The sequence below is a fragment of the Catharus ustulatus genome, chromosome 11 (assembly GCF_009819885.2).
Source record: "Catharus ustulatus isolate bCatUst1 chromosome 11, bCatUst1.pri.v2, whole genome shotgun sequence".
NCBI lineage: Eukaryota > Metazoa > Chordata > Aves > Passeriformes > Turdidae > Catharus > Catharus ustulatus.
This window is the reverse complement of record NC_046231.1, coordinates 1,703,305-1,723,969: the sequence shown is the minus strand read 5'-3', so window position 1 is coordinate 1,723,969 and position 20,665 is coordinate 1,703,305. Positions and strand designations below refer to the sequence as shown.

The following is a 20,665-nucleotide window of genomic DNA, read 5'->3' as shown; positions in this document are numbered from 1 at the left end:
GTTCTATAGTTTTCTATTTGAGCTGATCTGACTACTTTGATAAGCTTGAAAAGGAATACCCAAAATTTTAGTTTCTCTGATCAACTTCTCAGAAGATTGTTTATAAAAATGGTCAGTTCTTCCACTGTTATCATAACTTTTTTCTACAAGTTCTTAACCACATATCTTTTTCCTTGAAATTGTTAATGAGTTTTGTCTTACTTAGTCACTGGTGTGACTCAGTAGCATCAGTGTTTTAAATAACATGACAGCATATCCTTAGAAAACTTCACTGCTGTCTCATAAAAACCTGGAGAAAGTCTTTATATCACCTTCACCACAAGTAAATACATTAGCATAAATGACACTGTCACTGTCATGACACTGCTGAAAATGTACAAATAATTGTGTTTTCTTCCAGCAAAGCAAGAACAAAGTTCTTCAACTTTGAAAAACATTTTAGTTGGTTTGCTGATACCCAGGGACTGACATAATTGACTGGTCTAAAGCCTTACTCTATGTAAACCACACAAGTGGGAAGAACTCCCTTCCTGTTTTGTCAGGAAGCTTTGTGTTTATGTGATTTTTATGTCAGCCATAAAAACATTGTTTTGAGAACTCTACATTTCTGACTGCTAAAGATAATAGCAATTTTCAGGTGTCCACAAATGACTGATGGTGGTGATAATTCACAAAAAGATGTCTAGATGAGGTATGTTGCGTATTGTCAGCAGTGAATCCAGCCTTCAATTTTGTTGATATAAAAGAAACTCCTTCAACATTTTTATTTCTTAAATTCTCCAGCAGTGATACTGTTAAAGCAAATTGTCTAATTTTTTATTTCTCTGCTAGGAGGAAAAATTAATAGCTGAAAATCTGATACATGACAAACCCCCTCCATCCCCAGGTACTTTTGATTTTTCCATGACTTCACTACACATTTTCACTTTATTAATATGCATGAGTGTATGAAAACACATTTTTCTGCTTGTATTCTCTAAGCCTAATTTGCATGTGTGTGTGTAAGTTTTTTTCCTGGAAATGAGGAAGTGCTCAGTGATACGTATAAAAACAGTAGTTTCAGGCTTTTTAGACTAGGTGGTTTAGACTTGTTTTTATTTTCCAATAATAAAACATTGTGAAATGATATAATGAAATTAATCATGTTGGACCTCTCCAATACGTTAAGTTCAATCTACATGAGATTAGCTTGTGCTGGTAACGTTAAAATCTGTCTTCACTTCAGCTATTCACTCTATACAGATGGAAAGGAAAACTTGGAAGTGACATCCATTATTACAGGATGCAAAATATACCACAGTTTTGCAGATAATCTAAAAGTTTACTTTTGTAAGAATTGTTCAGTAACACTGCAGCTGCTCAGTGGGAAGGAATGTAAAGCTTTCATTGTGTGGATGGTTAAAATTTATAGGGATCGAGAATAGTGACTAGTCCATGCAGGGTACAAACACTTTGCTTATTGCAGTGGACATTTCAGTTTTACCTCTCCAGTCTCTGATGTTTGGGAGAGAGAGATCTGCTGACACTATCTTTTCCATTAAAAGAAGGAATGTTTTTAGTGTGTGAGAGAAAAGATGGGAACTTGCAGCCACTCCACAGCTCTCTTGACAAATCCACTTGTTTTGTTCCTTCTGGTCTTATCTTTGGGAGCCATGAGCTGATTCAGATCGTATAAAGTATCAATCATATGTAATGATAATTTTTTAAAAAATGGGTTGTAATTTGCTGAAACTCCTATTCCAGTCTGGATACCATTTAAAATACTTTGTTCTGTGGCGTTACAGATGTGTCAGTTCGGGCAAGGCAGGTATGGGAAAATATAAGCAAAGAAAAGTTCAGAGAACTGAAACAAGAAAACTGGTCTCTGAACAAGGCATACCAAGCTGTGGTGCAACAGTTTGAGGGAACAAAACAACAATTAGAAGAACAGCAATTAAAGCTGAAGAAACTGGAAAAAGAAAACAGAAAACTTAAAGAGGCTGCAGAGAACTCACATAGAGAAGGTGGGAGAAACATATAAGCTATTCTGTAGTTATCTTGTTTTGATTTTTCTAATTTTTACAACCTTTTCCTCTAGCAGTATATTTCTAGTAATTGATTTAGGCAAGTATGCATGCAGAAGTAGTTTCCAAACAGTATTTTTTATATTTATAGAAATTTTGTCAGTGAATAAGTACATGTTAAGAAAAAAAAACCCCAACAACTTGTTATTTGAAATATGTTTTTTTAATGGGACTTTTCCATAAGAGTATTTTGACAGAAGTTACTGGTTATTGTTCTAGCTTATTTATCTTTTTAAATTACAGTTAACAAATTGTTGTGAACATTTCTTGAGTTTTAATGGAACTTGTTGGATATTTGTTTTAACAGAGGAGGCAGCAGAATTACTTTCTCTCAGACAACAAGCACAAGAACTGGTAGATGAAAATGATGCTTTGAAAATGACGGTCCATCGTTTAAATGTAGAATTGAGTCGCTATCAAACGAAATTCAGGTCATTGTCCCAAGAAGAGGTGAGAATCTTGCTTATCAAGGCAGCTTCTACTGATGTGTCCCATTGTCTGTTATTTCATCTTTGAGTTTTTATGACTTCTCCAAATTTGCCATAAAGTCTACAACTTGCACGGGCTTTTCTGAAATTTAAAAGAATTTAAAATAAGCATTTCTCATTAAGTTTAATATTATGAATTCAGTATCGTTTTGTATCAGTAAGATACTGAACTTTCAGTTCTACTGGGTGTGTGTTACATATGCAACACGTGTACAGTAACTTCACGATTACAAGCCGCACTGACTATAAGCCACATCTCCAGGTGTCAACAGCGTTTCGTTCTTTGTCCATATATAAGCCACACCTGATTATAAGCCGCTCTGTCATTTGCAGCGAGGACCTGCATGCAACAAAGTTGCCAAGTAGTAACAGAATTGTGGGATGGCAGGGTTTACTGGCTCGGCTTGGGCCGTGAGAGCTCGGCCCGCTTGGGGCTGCCGATGGGGCCAGGTGGCCCAGCTTAGCGCTGCCGCTCGGCAGGGCTGCTCAGGGCCGGCCACCGCTGCTGCCGGGCTCGCTCGCCCCAGCCCGGCGCTGCCCTGCGGTGGCAGGCGGGGACAGAGCGTGCCAGCAACCACGGCGGCGGCAGCAGCAGGAGAAGGAGCCCCCACGCTCCCGTGGTGGCAGACGGGGGCGGAGCCTGCCTGCTCCTGTGGCGGCAGGCAGGGGCGAGAGCCCCCCACTTCCCCCCCCGGGCTGCGGGGATGGCAGCACGGAGGCCCCGCCTCCCCCCTGAACCATGGGGATGGCAGCATGGAGCCCCTGCCTCCCCCTCAAGCCACAGGGATGGCAGCACGGAGCACCCCCCTCCCTCCCCACTCCGCGCTGCTGGCACTAAGCCCACCTCCACCCGCCGTGCAACAGAGTAACCAATTTGTAACAATCGCGAAATCCCGGATTTTACTGGCAGGTGCTTGGTTTGGCACCTCAGCTGCACTTCTGGGGTTGGAAATATCAGAAAATTTTTCACATATTAGCCGCTTGTGAGTGTAAGCCGCATTTCTGGGGTGGGAGCAAAATTTTAGTCAAAATGGTGCGGCTTATAATCCTGAAATTACTGTAATAAAAGCATAGGCTTGTTTGGGGTGATTTTGACTGCAGTGGACAGTTGCTGGGGCTTCAAAAAGCAGGAAGTAATGTTGGTATCTTTTAAAATATGTCCTCTAGATTCCAAAGCTGAAAAGCTTGCCCATGAAAGGACCACAACCACCTTGGCTGGTAAGTGAAATAATATTTTCACTAACTGTTCATTCCTCTCTAAGTAAAGTAGTAGAATTTCTTTACTAGAATCAAAGTATTCAGATATTACTCTGCTGAACTATCACATACTAACAGAATATTATAAACATGACTTTTGTTGCAGAAAAATATGTATGTCAGAACTTTGTCATGAACGTGTGCAATTCCAGTTGAATGTGTAGTAAGCTACAAACTGCACATAGTCACCAACTTTGAACTATTGAAAAATATTGTTACACTGAGAATCATAAATGCCATCTTCACTTAGAATTGTCTAGCGTATAGTTTGCTTCAAGATCTATTGCTTCATTCTTAATCTTAATTGTCAATTTTCTGCTGTTACTTTTTAAAAGATTATTCTAAAAGAAAACAGAATATATCTGATTGTAGGAATGGTCATGGATCCAGTAGTAGCCTGAGAATTTCTGGCAAGGGAAAGGCAAATAGTCTGTGAAAGGGAATGCATTTGTAATATGTAAAACAATTTCTCCTTGAAATACTAATTAGATCTTTCATTTTCCTTCTTCACTGTTACTGAGAACTGTACAGAATGGGAAAGTTCTCCTGCTCTCCTTCTAGCCAAAATAGCCCATAATCACATATGTATGTATTTAGTCTTAAAATGCAGATTTGAGGGTTAAAAAATTCCCTTCCCACTTACTAATGAACCTGTGATAATTTTTTTTAGCAGTAGTACTCATTATAGTGTTTGAATCTTGTTTTGTATTCATTTGCATTGATATTCTGCTGTGTTACATATAGCAGTAACTTAAAGCTGCTTTTTAGAAGAAAGATGCAAGTGAAGCATGCAGTCTTTTCCTTTCCAAAGCTTGCTGCTAGCACAGCACTAATAAAATCTTTCTGCAGCTTTGTTCTGCTTATTGTGGTCTGCATGCTTGTTTAACTTCTGCACTTCAGTCTGCAAGTCATATATGAAACCCCTTTAACAGCTTTCACAACTAAAAATCTATAGCTGAAGTAAAGAATACGGATGAAATTATGGCTTGTCATTAATTTACATGTATTTATTTGAAAATTTTCTTTTTAAGTTGGATATGAAGTATTTGTCACCTCTTCTGTTGGCATATGAAGACAGAATAAGAGAAAAGGAAGATTTTATTCTTGAACATGAGGCAAGTTGTCATTTATAAAAAATATGCACTAAAGCAGAAATAAATTACTGAATTTTTTAAGGGATTTGCTAGTTTTCTTCCTAACATTTAAAGTGACTTGGTTTTACTTTTCCATGCATAGTTATTGTGCTGTCTTATCCTACTTGGCTTGCTTGTTTTTGTCAGCCTGTTCACCTTTAGGAGTAGGCACTACACTGAGATATGTAAGATGTGCTGTAAAAATAGAGCAAACCAGAAACTAGTGAGTGGTAGAAATAATTTGAGTGTCATTCATAATGGAAACTCAGCGCTCTGTGTGGCTGCTCTGGGAGCTGCTTGTGGGTTTTGTTGTAGAAGAGTACTTACTTCTAGGTATTAAAAGAATGGGTACTCTTGCTTTCTCAAAGTTTTTTTTGTTACTGAATCTTTGAAAAATAGCTACTTACTTCAGAGTACAACTTCCCTAGGTTTTAAAAATAAATTAAATTTTTTCAAAAAATTAAACCATGAAATAAGCAGAAAACAGCAAGAATTTATTGTTGTCACTGTGTTGTCTTACCATATTCAAATCCATGTCACTCCTACTTACTGAAAATGGATAGTATCATCCAGTAATTTCCAGAATTCAGCTTTTTACACCTATCTTCTAAGGGCCTATGACTTGCAAAAATGTGGCACAATATTAGTATTATTTTTAATCAAGTATTACTATATTAGTGAAACCATTTAGAAATCAAATATTCACACCCGAATTAGAGATGGGTGAGTAGTGAGACTACTATTCTATTATATTACAACAAGAACTAGAAGGCATCTAATCATGTGTACAGTAATTTTATGATTATAAGCCGCACCATTTTGACTAAAATGTTGGTCTGAACCCAGAAGTGCAGCTTATAATCAGGTGCGGCTTATATATGGAAAAAGAACAAAATGTTGCTGTTTTAGTTGGAGGACAGGTGTCAGCAGGAGCTTCTCTTTGAAATGGAGAATGTAAACCACATCCCTCCAAATTATTATAATTTTGAAATCAAAGGGCTCTCAGGCAAAAATATGGGAATTAGGAATAACAGTTCTTTACTAGGGAAATTAAAATAGAAATACAGTACTACAAAGGAACAAACTCCAAACCCTGACAAAAGTCAGAGTACAGCCTGACACCCTGTCAGGCAGGGTGTTGGTAGCAGTCCCATTAAATGGTGGCTGCATTCTCCTGCAGTGACAGATGTGATTCAGTTGGAGCAGTGCTCTTGCAGAAGGTGCAGTTTCCCTCTGGAGGTCCAGTGGTGATGTGGAGAAATCTGGTTTTCCTCTGGAGTCCAGTGGAGAAAGGGGCTCCCTTAGTGTCCCAAAACCTCTGTTTTTATCTTGGTAAGAAATGTTGGGCTCTTCCCCCTGGCTGGAGCAACTTCCAACGGGATGAAGTAATTTTATTAGTCCCACAGTGGGACTCAATGGCCATGAGCAGAAAATGACTGGCTGGAGGAAGGATGGGTTGTGAAAGCTAAAGAACAATGCCCTGCCTGGTTTCAATGGGTGGCCCATTAGCAGAATATCTCCCATGGAGATAAGGATCACTGCCCCCACCCTCAACAGATGGTGGTAGAATAGATACTTTTATTGCACTCTGTATTGTAACCCAAGACAGTTGTTGACACCCGGATGTGCAGCTTATAATCGTAAAATTACTGTACCTATAAAATTTTTCTTGGTATAAAAATTAAAGCAAAATAGTGATAACGAATTTTATATTAAATCCTTTGTCTCCCAGGAGGATATGAAGAATTTCAAAGCACGAGTTGAAGAGTTGGTGAAGGAGAATGAAGATCTGCATGAGCAATTAAATAACTTCATTACCCCTACAGAATGGCAAGTTATTTTACTCAAAATTAATTTAGAAGTTAAAAATTATTTTGGTTATTTCTTGCAAACTATTAAAATTACAGATCTTAAGGAAAATTTTTTTTGTCCTCTAACGTTGTTTTTCTGAAGAATTAATCGAGTCATGATTGTCATGTTGGAGCAATGCTGATGTGCAGTACCTGGAAAATAGTTTTGGAGTAAAGATTCAATATAAATGTGGAGTTTTGCACTGGAAGCCCATGTAATTCTGTCCTAGATATTGCGAAGGCTGAAAAAGGACAGTGTTGCTCTCTGTATGTGCAGCAGGAACAGGAGACATGGCATATATAGAAAATTCTTCTGCTGCAATTGTGATACTTGGGGTAGTGTTGCTAGAGCTACAGCTGGGTATTCATTCACCATAAACAAACTTAAAGTGGGAAATGGAAGATAATTCCCAATCAGTGTAACAGGTTTTGGAACAGCATCCACATCTTAATCATAATCTTAAATCTTTCTGCAGATTCGCCCACTGGCACAGACCTGCTTTCAATGAGGCAGAAATGCAGGTTTTAGTATCTATAGATTTGGTTACCCCAGATTTAGTATTGCTTTCAATGAGGATTTTTAACCTGTTTTTTAAAGAGGTTAAAATATGATTTTCTAAGTTTACACTGTTGAAAATCAGTTGTGTTCGTTCTTTGAACATAACTTAACATTTGAGTTACATTTTATTTACAAGGCAGTTATCATTGCAGGCAGCTGCTGCAAACTCAGGCCAAACTGGTCTTGGAAGAAAATGGATTGTTGATGGAACAACTCAAAATTCAACAAGCTAAAGCAAAAGATAGTCACAGACAGCATGTTCAAGAAGGTAAAATTTGTTGCTAGTAATCTGAATTACAGTAAAGATGGTACTGCAGGTTTTGATTTTTGTTTTCTGTTGTCACTTTTTTTTTTGACAAGCTTGGTGGAGTTTTGATTTTGGTCAACTGGGGTTTTTTTGCAACTTCATGTGTGCCTAAAAAGTGTTCTTGAATGTAGGTAACGTTAATAGGATATCAAACTCTGGATGTCAGCTGATACTTTAAAAAAATATTTTTGACATTTTAAAAAATACTCAATTTTGATTTACTTCTGAAAAGTTGAGAAGAAATGTTAAACAGCAAAACATTCATTTGCATAATTGAAGAGCACATTAAACTGAGTCAGAATTTTTCTGGGTAAAATGACATTTCAATGAGCTTATAGCATTGAAAGGAAATACTCCTGACATTTCTGCACTTTTCCGAAACAAGTTGCTTGAGACAGCAAAAATTCAAGTCCAAACTGTTAAAACACAAACTGACAAATCCTCTGGTACATAACGTTGTAAACAACAAAGAATTAACATATTAATAGTTTTGTTGAAAGTTTCACTTTAGTGGTTGAATTAGTTTTGCTATATACAGTTGACTTTCTCTTTTCCTCCTTCCAAAAGCTTCAAAGTTAACCAAACAAATAGTAGTCTTAGAAGACAAGAAGCAGAGTCAAGAGGAAGAAATAGCAGAGTACCAGAAGCAGCTGGAAGCTTTGTGTTCTACATGTGAAGAGCTGAAAGCCAAGCTGGATAGCAGAATAACAGCAGAGGAGCACTTGGCTTTGGTGAATGAATTAAAGAGGTATGAGTTCACATATGGTGCACAGAGGAACACAGTTGCAAAGCCTGCATGTGACCAGAGCTGCACTCTTTAGGCAGGAGTCCAGTCGAAACTTATACTGGTAATCCAGGAGAGTAACTACCAGAGCACAAAGAAAGGGAAAGAAGTATTTTTAAAAGACTGTCTTTAAGTTTGAGAGACATTTAAAATCATGAAAGGAAATCCTTGTTCTAGAAACATTGGTAGAAGCGTTTTTACCATAGAGTACCTACTGCTAATTGTGCCATTTTAAATAATAAAAAAATAATTAAAATTACTGTTTTTGTCAAATTTATTTACTTCTATCAATGCAACATATAAAATGTTCTCATTCTTGTGTTCACATCTTTGGAACATGTCTAAAGAATCCTGTAATTCTGAACTAGAAGTTCTAAGTTCCTTCAGTTGTTACAATGTGGAAATTACTCAACACAACTCCAAAGTGCTGCTGTGCAGCACAATCTGCAGAGCAATGTTTCCATGAAGACATCCTGTAAATCTGTGTGCTTTCAAGCCTTTGGATAGTGCAGGTTACTGTTTCATGGTACAGTGCCATCCTCAGAAGTCCTCAGACCTTGTATTTTGGTGTAGATAGTAATTTCTTTGAAAAAAAAACCACTCAGGGTTTATATTTGGACTATGTATTTTTATGAGTTAAATAAAGTGCAGTCAGAAGGAATTACTTGAATAATTTACTCATGATTTTGATATGAGTTTGTATGTCTGATGTCACCAGTGAACACTGAACATTCTCGGAGTATCTTATTCATAACTTCAACACGGGTATCTTCCTGTAACTTGGCATTTTACTGATGTGGATCTATACACAACCTGTTCTACCCTGTTGGTTTTTGCAGCTGTTTACAACAGGAGCAGGAGAAAAAGCGCTGTGAGGTGGAAGCTGCAGTGGGAAAGATAGCATCACTGCAAGCTGAAAACAAGAAACTGCTCTTAGAGAAAGAGAACTTCACGGCTGACAAGAAGATCCTGCAAACTGAGATGCAAATGACTCAGAAGACAAACAGGTCTTATCAGTCTCATTTTCTTCTACAGAAATACTTTTATTTCTAAAAACAACATATAAATATTGTTTAACTTCCTAGTAGGTATTTTCTGCCTACTGCAAAATAAACTGTATTTCCTAAACATATCTTTGTCATGTCTAGAGGCCTGGTTGTCAAGTTTTGCTAACCTTTGTATGTTTTCATGCTCACTTTTCTGTGTCTTTGTGCAAATTAAGAATGTATCTTTAATTTAGTAGTTAGTAGTTAGCTATAGCAATTAATCATTAGATATACTCAGCTGAAAATGAGTGGACATACACTATTTGCAGTTAGAACAGGATAAGACTTAACACTATTTGCAGATCTCATGCACCTGGTTGCTTAGTGATGAGTTCACAGTATTTTAAATATAAAGACAATATTAATTGTTCTATAACTTAAGGAATATGAGCTTGTAGCTATTTCATATACACTGTTCTTTTGAATGATTGTTACTGTTGTTATTGAGATAACATTTTGTAAAAAAGAAACATGATAATACTGGCGCTGCAAATATTCTGAGCCAGTGCATTTTTAGCAGTGTGTATGATTATGTGAGACTTGTATATGTTGATTTGCACATGTGATACAAGTTTTTAAGGCCATTACTAATTCTCAATCCTTTTTTTCTATTTCTCTTTTATAGACGATTAAAGAAGAAAATAGGGCTTTTGCAACTGCAGCTGGAGGAAGCAATGGAAAAAGAAGTTGCAGCCCATCACTATCTAACAAACCTTATTGGGCTGGTGGAGAAGATAGCTAAGGAACGTGATCATCTTGTGTTTTTGGTAATTACCTTTAAGTAATTAATATGACTTAATTGATATTTCACACAATTATCATGCTCCTGGCACAAGTTACTATTAAACTGAATTATCAAAGAATAAAGCTGTAATTCCAGTTTAAGGATTTAGCTCTATTTAGGTAGACTTCAGCAAATAGGATAGGAGCAATGAAAGATTTTTTTTCTAGAGGAGTAATTAACAGCAACTACTCTTACTTCTGGAGGTCATATAATTAAACCTTAATTCACATGAGCATTAGGGTCTGCAATGGCACTTACCAAGTTTAAAAGATTTTTTTTAGCCTAGTTTCAGAAGTTGATGTTGAGCAACATGCATTTAAAAATAGCACACAATCATAAAATTGTAATACTTGGTTTTGAGTTTTAAAGGCAGATTGTTATCCTTGAAGTGATCTCTATGGACCTTCTGCTGTGGATGCATATGCACATTACTGCTCCTTATTGGTTAGCAGGCATTTTGACATGCTGCTTGAGAGTTTTGGAACAACTTCTGTTCAGTGGAAGTGCCTAACATGCAGGTTTCTGGGATTTTTGCAAGCCCATTTTGTTTCTCTTACAAGATACTGAGCACAATTTCAATTTTTCATATTCATATTCTTGTCTTCAAAATGAATCTGAAATAATTTCACAACACTTTGTTGAAGTAAAGCTTATTTTACTTGTTGTTCAGGTAGTAGACAGGTTGTCATCAGCATTGGATAAAAACATACAGTAGTTAATTCCTAATTCTAGAAGAGGAGGTCTGGTGACACAGCTCAAATCCTTGTCCACTACAACTGGACTTCAGGATTGTGAGAGTGACAGTGAATGCCAGTTTATAATAAATGGCTCCTAGAAACTGAGAGAACTGGTTCCTAGATCTCAGTCTCTGGGATATCTACTTTTAAATATTAAGCACACCATGTTAGAAATATCCTTGCCTGAACCTCTGCCAGTTTCAAGGGCTTGTTTGAGAGCAGATTGCTAAATGTGACCCAAAGGATGTCTCATGCATTAAAATGGCATCCCTGTATCTGTCAAAAACAGCACAGAATTGGCTGGGTTTGCAGTGTGTTTCATTTCAGAATAATACTGCTTCAAAGTATTCCCAGTGAGTTGACAAATTACGGTAATTTCATGACTATAAGGCACACCGGATTATAAGGCGCACCTCTGGGAGTCGGCAAATTTCTGAACTTTGTTCATGTATAAAGTGCACTGGACTATAAGGTGCGCTTTCTTTTTTTGCAGCCAGGATTGCGCACAACAAAGTAATGACTTCGTAACAATCTCGCCAGCCGTACTGTCTTGGGTTACAATACAGGATGTGATCAAAGTATCTATTCTATCACCATCTGTTGTGACCAGGTGGGGCAGTGATCCTTATCTCCGTGGGAGATATTCTGCTCGTGGGCCATCCATTGAAACCAGTAGGGCATTGTTCTTTATCTTTGCACCCCCCATCCTTCCTCCAGGGAGTTATCTTCTGCTAGTGGCCCACTGAGTCCCACTGTGTGACTGATAAAATTACTTAATGCCATTGAGAGTTGCTCCACCCAGGCAGGAGAGCCCAGCCTTTCCTACCTTGATAAAAACTGAAATTCTGGGACACCAAGTCACCCTCTTTTCCCTGGACTCCAGCGGAAAACCAGACTTTTTTTCCATATCATCGCTGGACCTTCGGAGGGAGGCTGCACCCTTGTACAAGACCACTGCTTCAACTGAACCACATCTGTCACTGCAGGAGAACTATAGCCACCATTGAATGGGACTGCTACCAACACCCTGACTGATGGGTGTCACTTGACAGGGTGTCAGGTTGTGCTCTGACTTTGTGTCCTAGTTTGGAAGACAGGTGTCTGCTAAGAAAGGCAGGGACCTCTCTTTGAAACGGAGGAAGTAAACACCCTCTCTCCAGATTATTATAATTTTGAAATCAAGGGGCTCTCAGGTAAAGATATGGGAATTAGGAATAACAGTTCTTTACTAGGGAAATTAAAATAGAATTACAGTACTACAAAGAAACAAACTCCAAACCCTGACAAAGTCAGAGTACAACCTGACACCCCGTCAGGCAAGGTGTTGGTAGCAGTTCGATTAAATGGTGGCTGCATCCTCTTGCAGTGACAGATCTCGTTTAGTTGAAGCAGTGGTCTTGTAGAAGGTGCAGTTTCCTTCCAGAAGTCTAGTAGTGATATGGAGAAGTCTCATTTTTTTCTAGAATCCAGTAGAGAAAGGGCTACTCGGTGTCCTAGAATTTCAGTTTTTATCAAGGTAAAATAGACTTGGCTCTCCCCCCTGGCTGGAGCAACTTACAAAGAGATGCAGTAATTTTATCAGTCACACAGTGGGACTCAGTGGGCCATTAGCAGAAAATGACTCGCTGGAGGAAGGATGGATTGTGCAAAGATAAAGAACAATGCCCTACTGGTTTCAAGGGGTGGCCCATTAGCAGAATATCTCCCACGGAGATAAAGATCACTGCCCCACCTGATCACAACAGATATTGATAGAATAGATACTTTGATCACATCCTGTATTGTAACCCAAGACACCTTGTCAGTGTTTAAGGTTTGTTTCTTTGTAGCAGCTCACAGCTCGCACTTCCAGGTTGGCAAATTTCTGAACTTTGTTCATACGTAAGGCGCTCCGGAGTATAAGGTGTACTTCTGGATTCGGACCAAAATTTTAGTCAAAAGAGTGCGCCTTATAGTCATGAAATTACTGTATTAACGAGCCATATGAGATTAATTTCCAGGTCTCTTTATTGTGTTGGTTCTTCAGACTGTTGGAGTTCAAATTGGAATTACTGTGTCTCCCTCAGTGTATGCATTTTGTCTGCCCTGCCAAACAAACAGAACGGTTACATGTTTGTTACTGCATGGTTGCAGGCCAGATGTTTGGAAAAGGAGAATCATGGTGTTCTCAAGAAAATTGTAGAAGGCAGTCTACGCCTAGGAAGATTGGAGGAAAAAGTTAAGGTAAGCAGTGTTTCTAACCTAATATCTATTGTGAAATGTTTGGGGTTTTTAATGAGAAAAGTAGTTAATCTGTGTCAATGTTTTTATGAAAGACTTATGTACAGATTGTCTTTAAAAACTTTGAAAAACCAAAATTGATCATCATTATAATTTTCACCAGTGTCCTCTTCCATTGTATTTGTGCATTGCATTTCTGCCAGATCATCATGTTCACATCATTACCTGGAGAATTATGACTAGTTGTAATAATATTTAAATATTATTTGTATTTCATTTTTTGCTCTATAATATAACCCAAGTATTCTTTTTTCTACTTTTTTGAAGCTGTACCACTCCTTCAACTTGAAGTCCATTACAGTTAGATTTGGAAGAATTAAAAGCATTATCTCAAGTGTATAAGTTACCATCAAGTACTTTCTTGTGACCATAGGTAGAAAGTTGAGAAACTCAGAGGATGTTCAAACATCCAGCCTAGTTAGAGAATACATTATAAGTTACCTTTACAACTCTCTAAGCAAATAAAAAGCAGAGTATGTAATTGCAATATAACAGTGAAATAAATTTGAAACATTTACGTTTCAGCATCTTTGGTGCTACCATAATTGTTTTTACTGTAATCTTAAAAAAAAGAAAGGAGAAAGATACCTGGTATATTGATTTCTACATCTAGAAAGTAATGCATATATTACTTTCAAGTAATATATCAAGTAATTGCTTTTTTACTTGACTTTGTATGAAGTCAAGTTTGTTCAATTTATCCTGAAGCAGAGAGTCTCCATATTATACTTTGCCAGTCAAGATCTCCACTGCTATTCCTACATCAAATCCTGCTCAGCAGTTAGCACAGTTAGGGTTGCAGCTGCTGTCCTGGGGATGGGTTGTGGGGGTTTTTTTCCCCTCTTCTCTTTTTTTTCACAGCAATAGTTTTCAAATGATCAAAAGCCATTGCTAGCTGAAGTGTAGTAACAAGCAGAATCCCCCAGGAAGGACACAGCTGTCCAGAGCCCTGGCTGCAGGAAGTGCTGAACCTGGTGTTAATATCAGAGGACAGTGCAAAAGACACCTGTGTGCAGTGTGAGCAGGTGAATGATTTGCTCTGCAGGCAGAGCTTGAGGAAGAAGTGGAAAGGCTAAGGAGTGTTGGGAAAAGTGAAAGAGAAATAGACTGTTGGAGTTACACCCATCCAACCCTGAGAGAAGCCCTGCAGGAATCAGAGGAGCCCCATGGCACTTACCATCAAGCAGAAGTAGGGGACCTAGTAGATGGAGAGAAGGAAAAGGGGCCTACACTTAGAGGGGTAATAAAGTTCCCTCTTGATCTCCATCACCTTCCCAGGTGCCCTTAGAGAATATGTACCAAGTCCTGGATCAAACCCAAGGGTGGTGAGGCAGAGTCAGCCCAGCTGAAGCGCAGGGACACTAATGCATGCAGCACACATAACAAACATGAGGAGCTGGGAGCCATGGTACAGCTATGGCAGAGTCTCTGTGAAGGTGTGGGGTGGGATGACTGGCATAACTGGAGTCTGCAATGGATGGGTACAAGCTCTGCAGAAGGAGAAGAGGTGGAGGGGTGCCTCTGCATATTAGAGAGGCTCTCAACACCATGGAACTTGAGAGTACTGGCAGCAATGTCAAGTACCTATGGGTGAGATTCATGGGGGAGGCCAACAAGGCTGACATGCTGGTGGGAGTTTGTTACAGAGCACCCAACCAGGATGAAGAGCTGGGTATGTTACTCTAAGCAGCTGGAGGATGTTTGAAGATCACCAACCCTTGTTCTTGTTGGTGACTTTAACCTGCCAGGTATCTGCTGGGAACTCAACACAGCAAAGAGGCAGTCTGGGAGGTTCTTAGAGTGTCTGGAGGATAGCTTGTCACAGCTGGTGAGCCAGCTGAGCAGGGCTGGGGCCCTTCTACACCTGCTATTTGCAAACACAGAAGGGCTGGTGGGAGATGTGGTGTTGGGGGCTGCAGGGGCAGTGACCATGAAATAACAGCTTTCAGTATACAGTGAAACAAGGAGGGGCATCAACAAGTCTTCCACACTGGATTTCCAGAGGGCAGAGTTCAGCCTATTCAAGAGACTGATTTGGAGAGTTCCTTGAGAAGCAGCCCTTAGAAACAAAGGAGTGCAGAAAGGATAGACATACTTCAAGAAAAAATTCTTCCACACTGTTTTCTCTTTTTAATATGAGCTTGGACATAATGTTTGTCTCATCAGGGACTCTTTCAGCTTCATGCAAAAGAGACAATCCGTCTTTTTTTAAAGTATTTAATTTCAAGCAGGTAGTACAAATTCTGTGAAAACAATCCAGGGTTTTGGACGTAAAACTGTGAATAGTAAATCTATGATTAACAGAGTTTGCACTCCAGTTCATTATTAGACACCTTTTCCTTTCCTTCCGTGCAAGTGTAATTAATCTTCAGATTATGCACACACTGAAAAAAAGAACTTAGATTACAGGTTGATTCTGAATCTTTATTTATCTTTATTATAGTTTTGTTAGTCATGAGGTTTTAGTAAAAACAGAAACAACCTTTGTATTGAAGATATCTAACATGTCTTACTATCACTGCCCTCATTTTCATGCAAGTTTACTAATTCAGCCTTAATTTCTTCCTGCCATCTTGCTACCTATTGCATTTAGAGTACAAAATTGTTATTGATGAAGAGAAACCAGTAAAGATTTGTTCCTACCACTTCCTGATTGTATGTTCTTGCACCACTTTATTAGTGGCTTGTCTTCTTTTTCTTTTGCCTTCATTCAGAGTCAGGATAGAATGCACAAGAGAGGAATTTTCTTGTGTTTGGGCTCAGTTGTTCATTAAATCTTACCTGTAGTACAGAGAGTTCTGCCACACTTCCAGCTACCAGCTAAAAGTGAGCAAAATGGAGGTGGATCTAGCTAGTCACAAGGTTTTTAAAGCTAAGCAGCCCACTAAAGAAACAACATCTATATTATTTATACTTTTGATCCAATAACCAAACTCATGACCCTCAGTGCAACACTAACTGTCCAAACAAAAACTACTGCCTCAAACTATGAAGAAAGAAGGCAGAAAGAGGCAACTCCCAAGAAACTCCATCTTGTCCCATACCTATTACTGTATTATAAAAATCCCCAAATTCCAAATCCTTCACCATGTGCCACCACACACTTTTGTTCAGCTCCATCATTTAAATTTGAAGCCTTTTCCAAGGCCTCAAATCAAAAGTAGTGCTCCCTTGGGGGTCATTCTCAACAAGCACAGAAAGTTCAAAACTCCCAGGCTTCAGGGTTCCATGAGCAGCTGTGTATTTCATAACTTGGTGTACTCGTTGCACCGCTTCCTGGTTGTATAACCAGCTGCTGATGGCAGCACATTTGAAGAAGGCAATGTTCCTATCACCAGTGTTCTTTGCCATGTTCCTATCAACATTAATCTGGACTTAGGGGAAGGTGTTTTGTGTCTGAAATCAGGAGACCATAGGTTGATTTAAATTTTGCTGCATACATGGCTTTTCTGTTAAGAGTATTCATTCTGCTTTGTTAGACTCTAGATTTTTCCACTCTGGGACCCCTTGAAAATTCGTGGAACATTGCTTTTTTTTTTAAATGCAGCCACTTCAGAAACTACTTCCATTGTTTTGTCAGTCCTAATGATGGACTATTTTTTCCCCAAATCTTCTAATTATCAGGGCAGGAATTCACCTCTATTTTTGTCCTAAGTTACCAATCAGGAAATTCAAGGGCCCATGTAATACAGCATATAATATTGCAAACACCTGTTTCCCCTGCATTCATTCCCTTCCCTTTAATTCTCTTAATTCCCTTCGTTCATGTGGTCAAAATCTTTTGTTATGTTAGATGATGTATATGGAGAATCTCTAAATGATTTTGGTGTATATCACTATTTTTTTTGTGTATTAGGTAGTGCTTATTTCCCAGAGTCAACCATGTTTGTGTAGAAAACAGAAAGCATAACCATAGCCCATAATACTACAGATTAACTTTTTCCCAAACCATTAACATTGATTTTGTTGGCTTTGAATTAAAAAGTTTCTGCAGTTTGCCTGCATCTTTTTCACTGAGAATAGAGGAAGTATTTTATTTCCTATTAACACCACAATACTGTCTGACAAAACTTTCACCAAACCTTCTGAATAAATAGACTGTCCCTTTTCTGCAGTCACAGTCCAGTTGTACTGGGAAGGTTATAGGTACAAGCACTGTTATCATTTACTACTAAAAAGGAATTTCCTCCCCTAGCCCCCATATATAATTTTTTTACACAGCTGTGAACATAATTGGCAGTGATCTTAATTAAAGTATTTGAGAAGTTTTTAGGTGCCATGGGAGAAAATTGGCAGTATTCTGTAGCACACTGTAGTAAAAATTTCATCAGTACTCACATTACGGGGCTATTCTGTGAGGATCAGACTTATAACACTTTTTCTAGAGAAGTGGGACAGTTTTCTTCAGATAGTGCTTTCCTCTCTTTTGGAAGGGACAATACTAATTTTACTGGTTAAGGATGGGAGAAAACACAATTGACAGAAAATAGCTTTGTTATTTCAACAAATGACCAGATCATACATATATCATACCCAGAAGCCTATGTTTGGAGAAATAATGTTTGGTTGGCTCTTTATTCAGAATTCTCCAACTGTCAGCAAAATTCAATACGCAAGGTGTAACAGAAATATGGTGATGAAGAGGATACCTTCCTGAAACAACTTCAGATGAGAGTAAACAGTACATCCTCTGCAGTACCAGCATCTGCATCCGTGATCATTCCTCATCCTGTTTATTGTGTACATGGGATGCCATGACCTTGGGCATGGCATACTCTGTCCAGCTCTAGAGGAAAATATTACAACTTCCACCTCTGTGTTAACATCCTCTTCCTGAAAACTGTCATCTCCACCAGTCTGCTTGCTGCTATGTGCTTAACTTAGAGAACATTAATAGGTTATCTCAAACAATTAAAATGTAGCAGCCTGCTGTGAAAGATCTTTAAGTGCCAGCAGCTGCATGTATCAGTGTGTCCAGAACCATCCCAGCCTGCCCAGGTTGCACTTTACACAGACTGAATTCTGTGTAGAGGCAAGATCAGAACAATGTATAACTCACACCTATTTTCAGACTGCCATATGGCCATAAGAAAAATGTGCACTTTTGTCCTCTGACTTTGCAACCGTGGGATTGCAGAGCCTACAGAGGCAGCTGTGGATATGGAGGAGCCAGAGTTCTGAAGCCTCAAGGCAGAGTGCAGCTTAAAATACAAACCTCAGCTTAAAACACAGACCACCCTGTAGCTGGTCAGTGACCACGTGATAGAAAACAGGCTTTCACCAATGCTACAGTTCACCAGCCTTTTCTGTGATAAAATGGAGAGAGGAAGTTTTCACTTGTACTTTGAAGTTATGGGCATCTAACTTACAGAGGCCATTTCAGGTCCGGCACCCAGGCTGCACCTGATGGAGCTTTTGCTGACAGAGAGGGTTCAGCTGTTTCCTTATACTGTGCTCTTCCTCTAGGCTGGCTCTGAGCAACCTTCTGTTCAGGAGGAACTTGTTTACTTTTAGCTTTCCATAACATTACTCTGCATTTTGAAGACTTCTCTGGGAATCTGAAAAGTTGAGTGATGTTACTGGTTAACTTCTTATTCTTCTATTAGAACTGTCAGGGAAAAGTTAAGACAAAAACCCTGTGTAAGTCAGCTTTAAATATTGAATTACTAATATTCCAGGTAAATATTATCTCTTATTATCCTGTTACCTCTAGAAAATTAAATTTCACAATGACACATTTTGCAGGAACAAAAAAGGAAACAGTTTGTGGAAAGGATTATATAGCCTTATATACAGCATGTCTAAAAATGCCTTTTTTCTAATTCCTCCAAAAGGCAAACTCAAATCTTTCTGCCTTGATTCAGATGTTAGTGACTAACACCTGAGATAAAACTTTATATTAGCAAGACATAAATAGCAGTATTTTCAAAGCTTCACTAAATTAGTTTACAATTTTATTAAAAGAGATGTTTCCATCCCAAAACTCTGTTCTGTAGCCTGTAGGAAACATCACAGTCTGCAGAGAAAATAACAGTTTTAGCATTCTATTTGTAATAATGAGAAAAATAAGTTGACACTGGATTTTGGTATTGTCAAGAGCAGCAGCATATAGAAATGTGTAACAATACACAAACTAGTTTTCAGTTTATGCAATTTAATGGGGATGTTATTTCAGAAAGCAAAGTTACTTTGTACTAAAATAATTTCTTATTGAGATGAGACCACGCATTGGTTATCATTTAGTTATTATAACCATTAATCAAAAATCACTGGCGCTTCACCGAACAAGAGGACTGTTGTGTGAAGCAACAAGCAAATTCTTTTCTTCTCTTAGTGTTAATAAACAGCTAACAAAACAGATACACTTTTTCATGGTATGTACTGATTATTATGACTGTTCAGCAACATGTTCTGTAAAGTGTAGCTTTGTATCTTGGAAAAGCTTTTTTTTCAGGTAATTGTGACTTTCAAACAAACATATGGTATGGTATTGATTGTACATACTAGTTTTATGTGCAGAACAAAATGAAGTGTGATACCTTCAAATTAACAAACAGGTTAAAGAAATTCCATATTGTAACCTACCTGACATAATTAAGCAAGGCAGGGCTGTTGTAAAGATTCAACTGAAAATCATTATCTCTGTTTCTTTTGTTGGTAATAACTTGTCCTTATTTGTCCTGTCATCCCACTTTTTTTTTATTAACTTTATCCCTTACAGATGTATAAAAAGAAAGCAGCTGGGAAGCTTGGAGATATCAGTCTCAAGATGACTGAGCAGGAGAAAGAATTTGAAAGGAAAACTGCTCAGTACGAGCAAGAAAAGAAGCACCTGCAGCATCTGCTGCAAGACAAACAGGAAACCCTCAAAGAAGTGCTGGAGCAAAACAGGTGAGTGGGGCACAGGCAGGAGCAATCTAGGTGGGTCTGGCAGGTAAAGGGACAAGGGAAAGCAGCTGACACAGCCTCCAGTGCTCCCTTTCCGGCAGAGTCTCCTGTGGTGTGATCTGGGTTGCTTTTCTTGCTCATTTTGGCTATTCTGAAAATGCTGAAACCTTGCTCATGATTCCCAGCTCCTGGAAAGATCTTTTGAAAGAGGAATTTATTTGGTATGGCTGTTGATGTTCTTACGACTTCTTAAGAAGGGTATCAGTCTGAGCAGGATATCAGTCTGAGCAAATCTTTGAGAATTTGAAAGGATTCTGTGAATCGAGATACATATTAATTTATCTAAATAGCATCTTCTGCTAAAGGCTGACCACTTTCCCATTCACACCCCTCAACAGTCTTCAGAATGGTAGGAAATGAAGGGAATCTAATGAGTACACCAAAGATCTGTTTTCTTTTGAATCCATCTTACTGATCTGTTAATAAGTG

General features: G+C 38.5%; 1 protein-coding gene across 1 annotated transcript in view; it reads left to right on the top strand.

The window, feature by feature from the left end:
* The window catches only part of CEP89 (centrosomal protein 89), a 40,768-nt gene that overhangs the window by 9,446 nt on the left and 10,657 nt on the right, over positions 1-20,665 (top strand). Inside the window, exons 7-18 of the mRNA XM_033069731.1 lie at positions 832-886; positions 1,785-2,003; positions 2,371-2,513; positions 3,719-3,769; positions 4,840-4,923; positions 6,674-6,771; positions 7,503-7,618; positions 8,225-8,405; positions 9,281-9,448; positions 10,113-10,254; positions 13,142-13,231; positions 20,010-20,179. Coding sequence (XP_032925622.1) covers positions 832-886; positions 1,785-2,003; positions 2,371-2,513; positions 3,719-3,769; positions 4,840-4,923; positions 6,674-6,771; positions 7,503-7,618; positions 8,225-8,405; positions 9,281-9,448; positions 10,113-10,254; positions 13,142-13,231; positions 20,010-20,179 — 1,517 coding nt within the window. The remainder of the gene's footprint in view (positions 1-831; positions 887-1,784; positions 2,004-2,370; positions 2,514-3,718; positions 3,770-4,839; positions 4,924-6,673; positions 6,772-7,502; positions 7,619-8,224; positions 8,406-9,280; positions 9,449-10,112; positions 10,255-13,141; positions 13,232-20,009; positions 20,180-20,665) is intronic.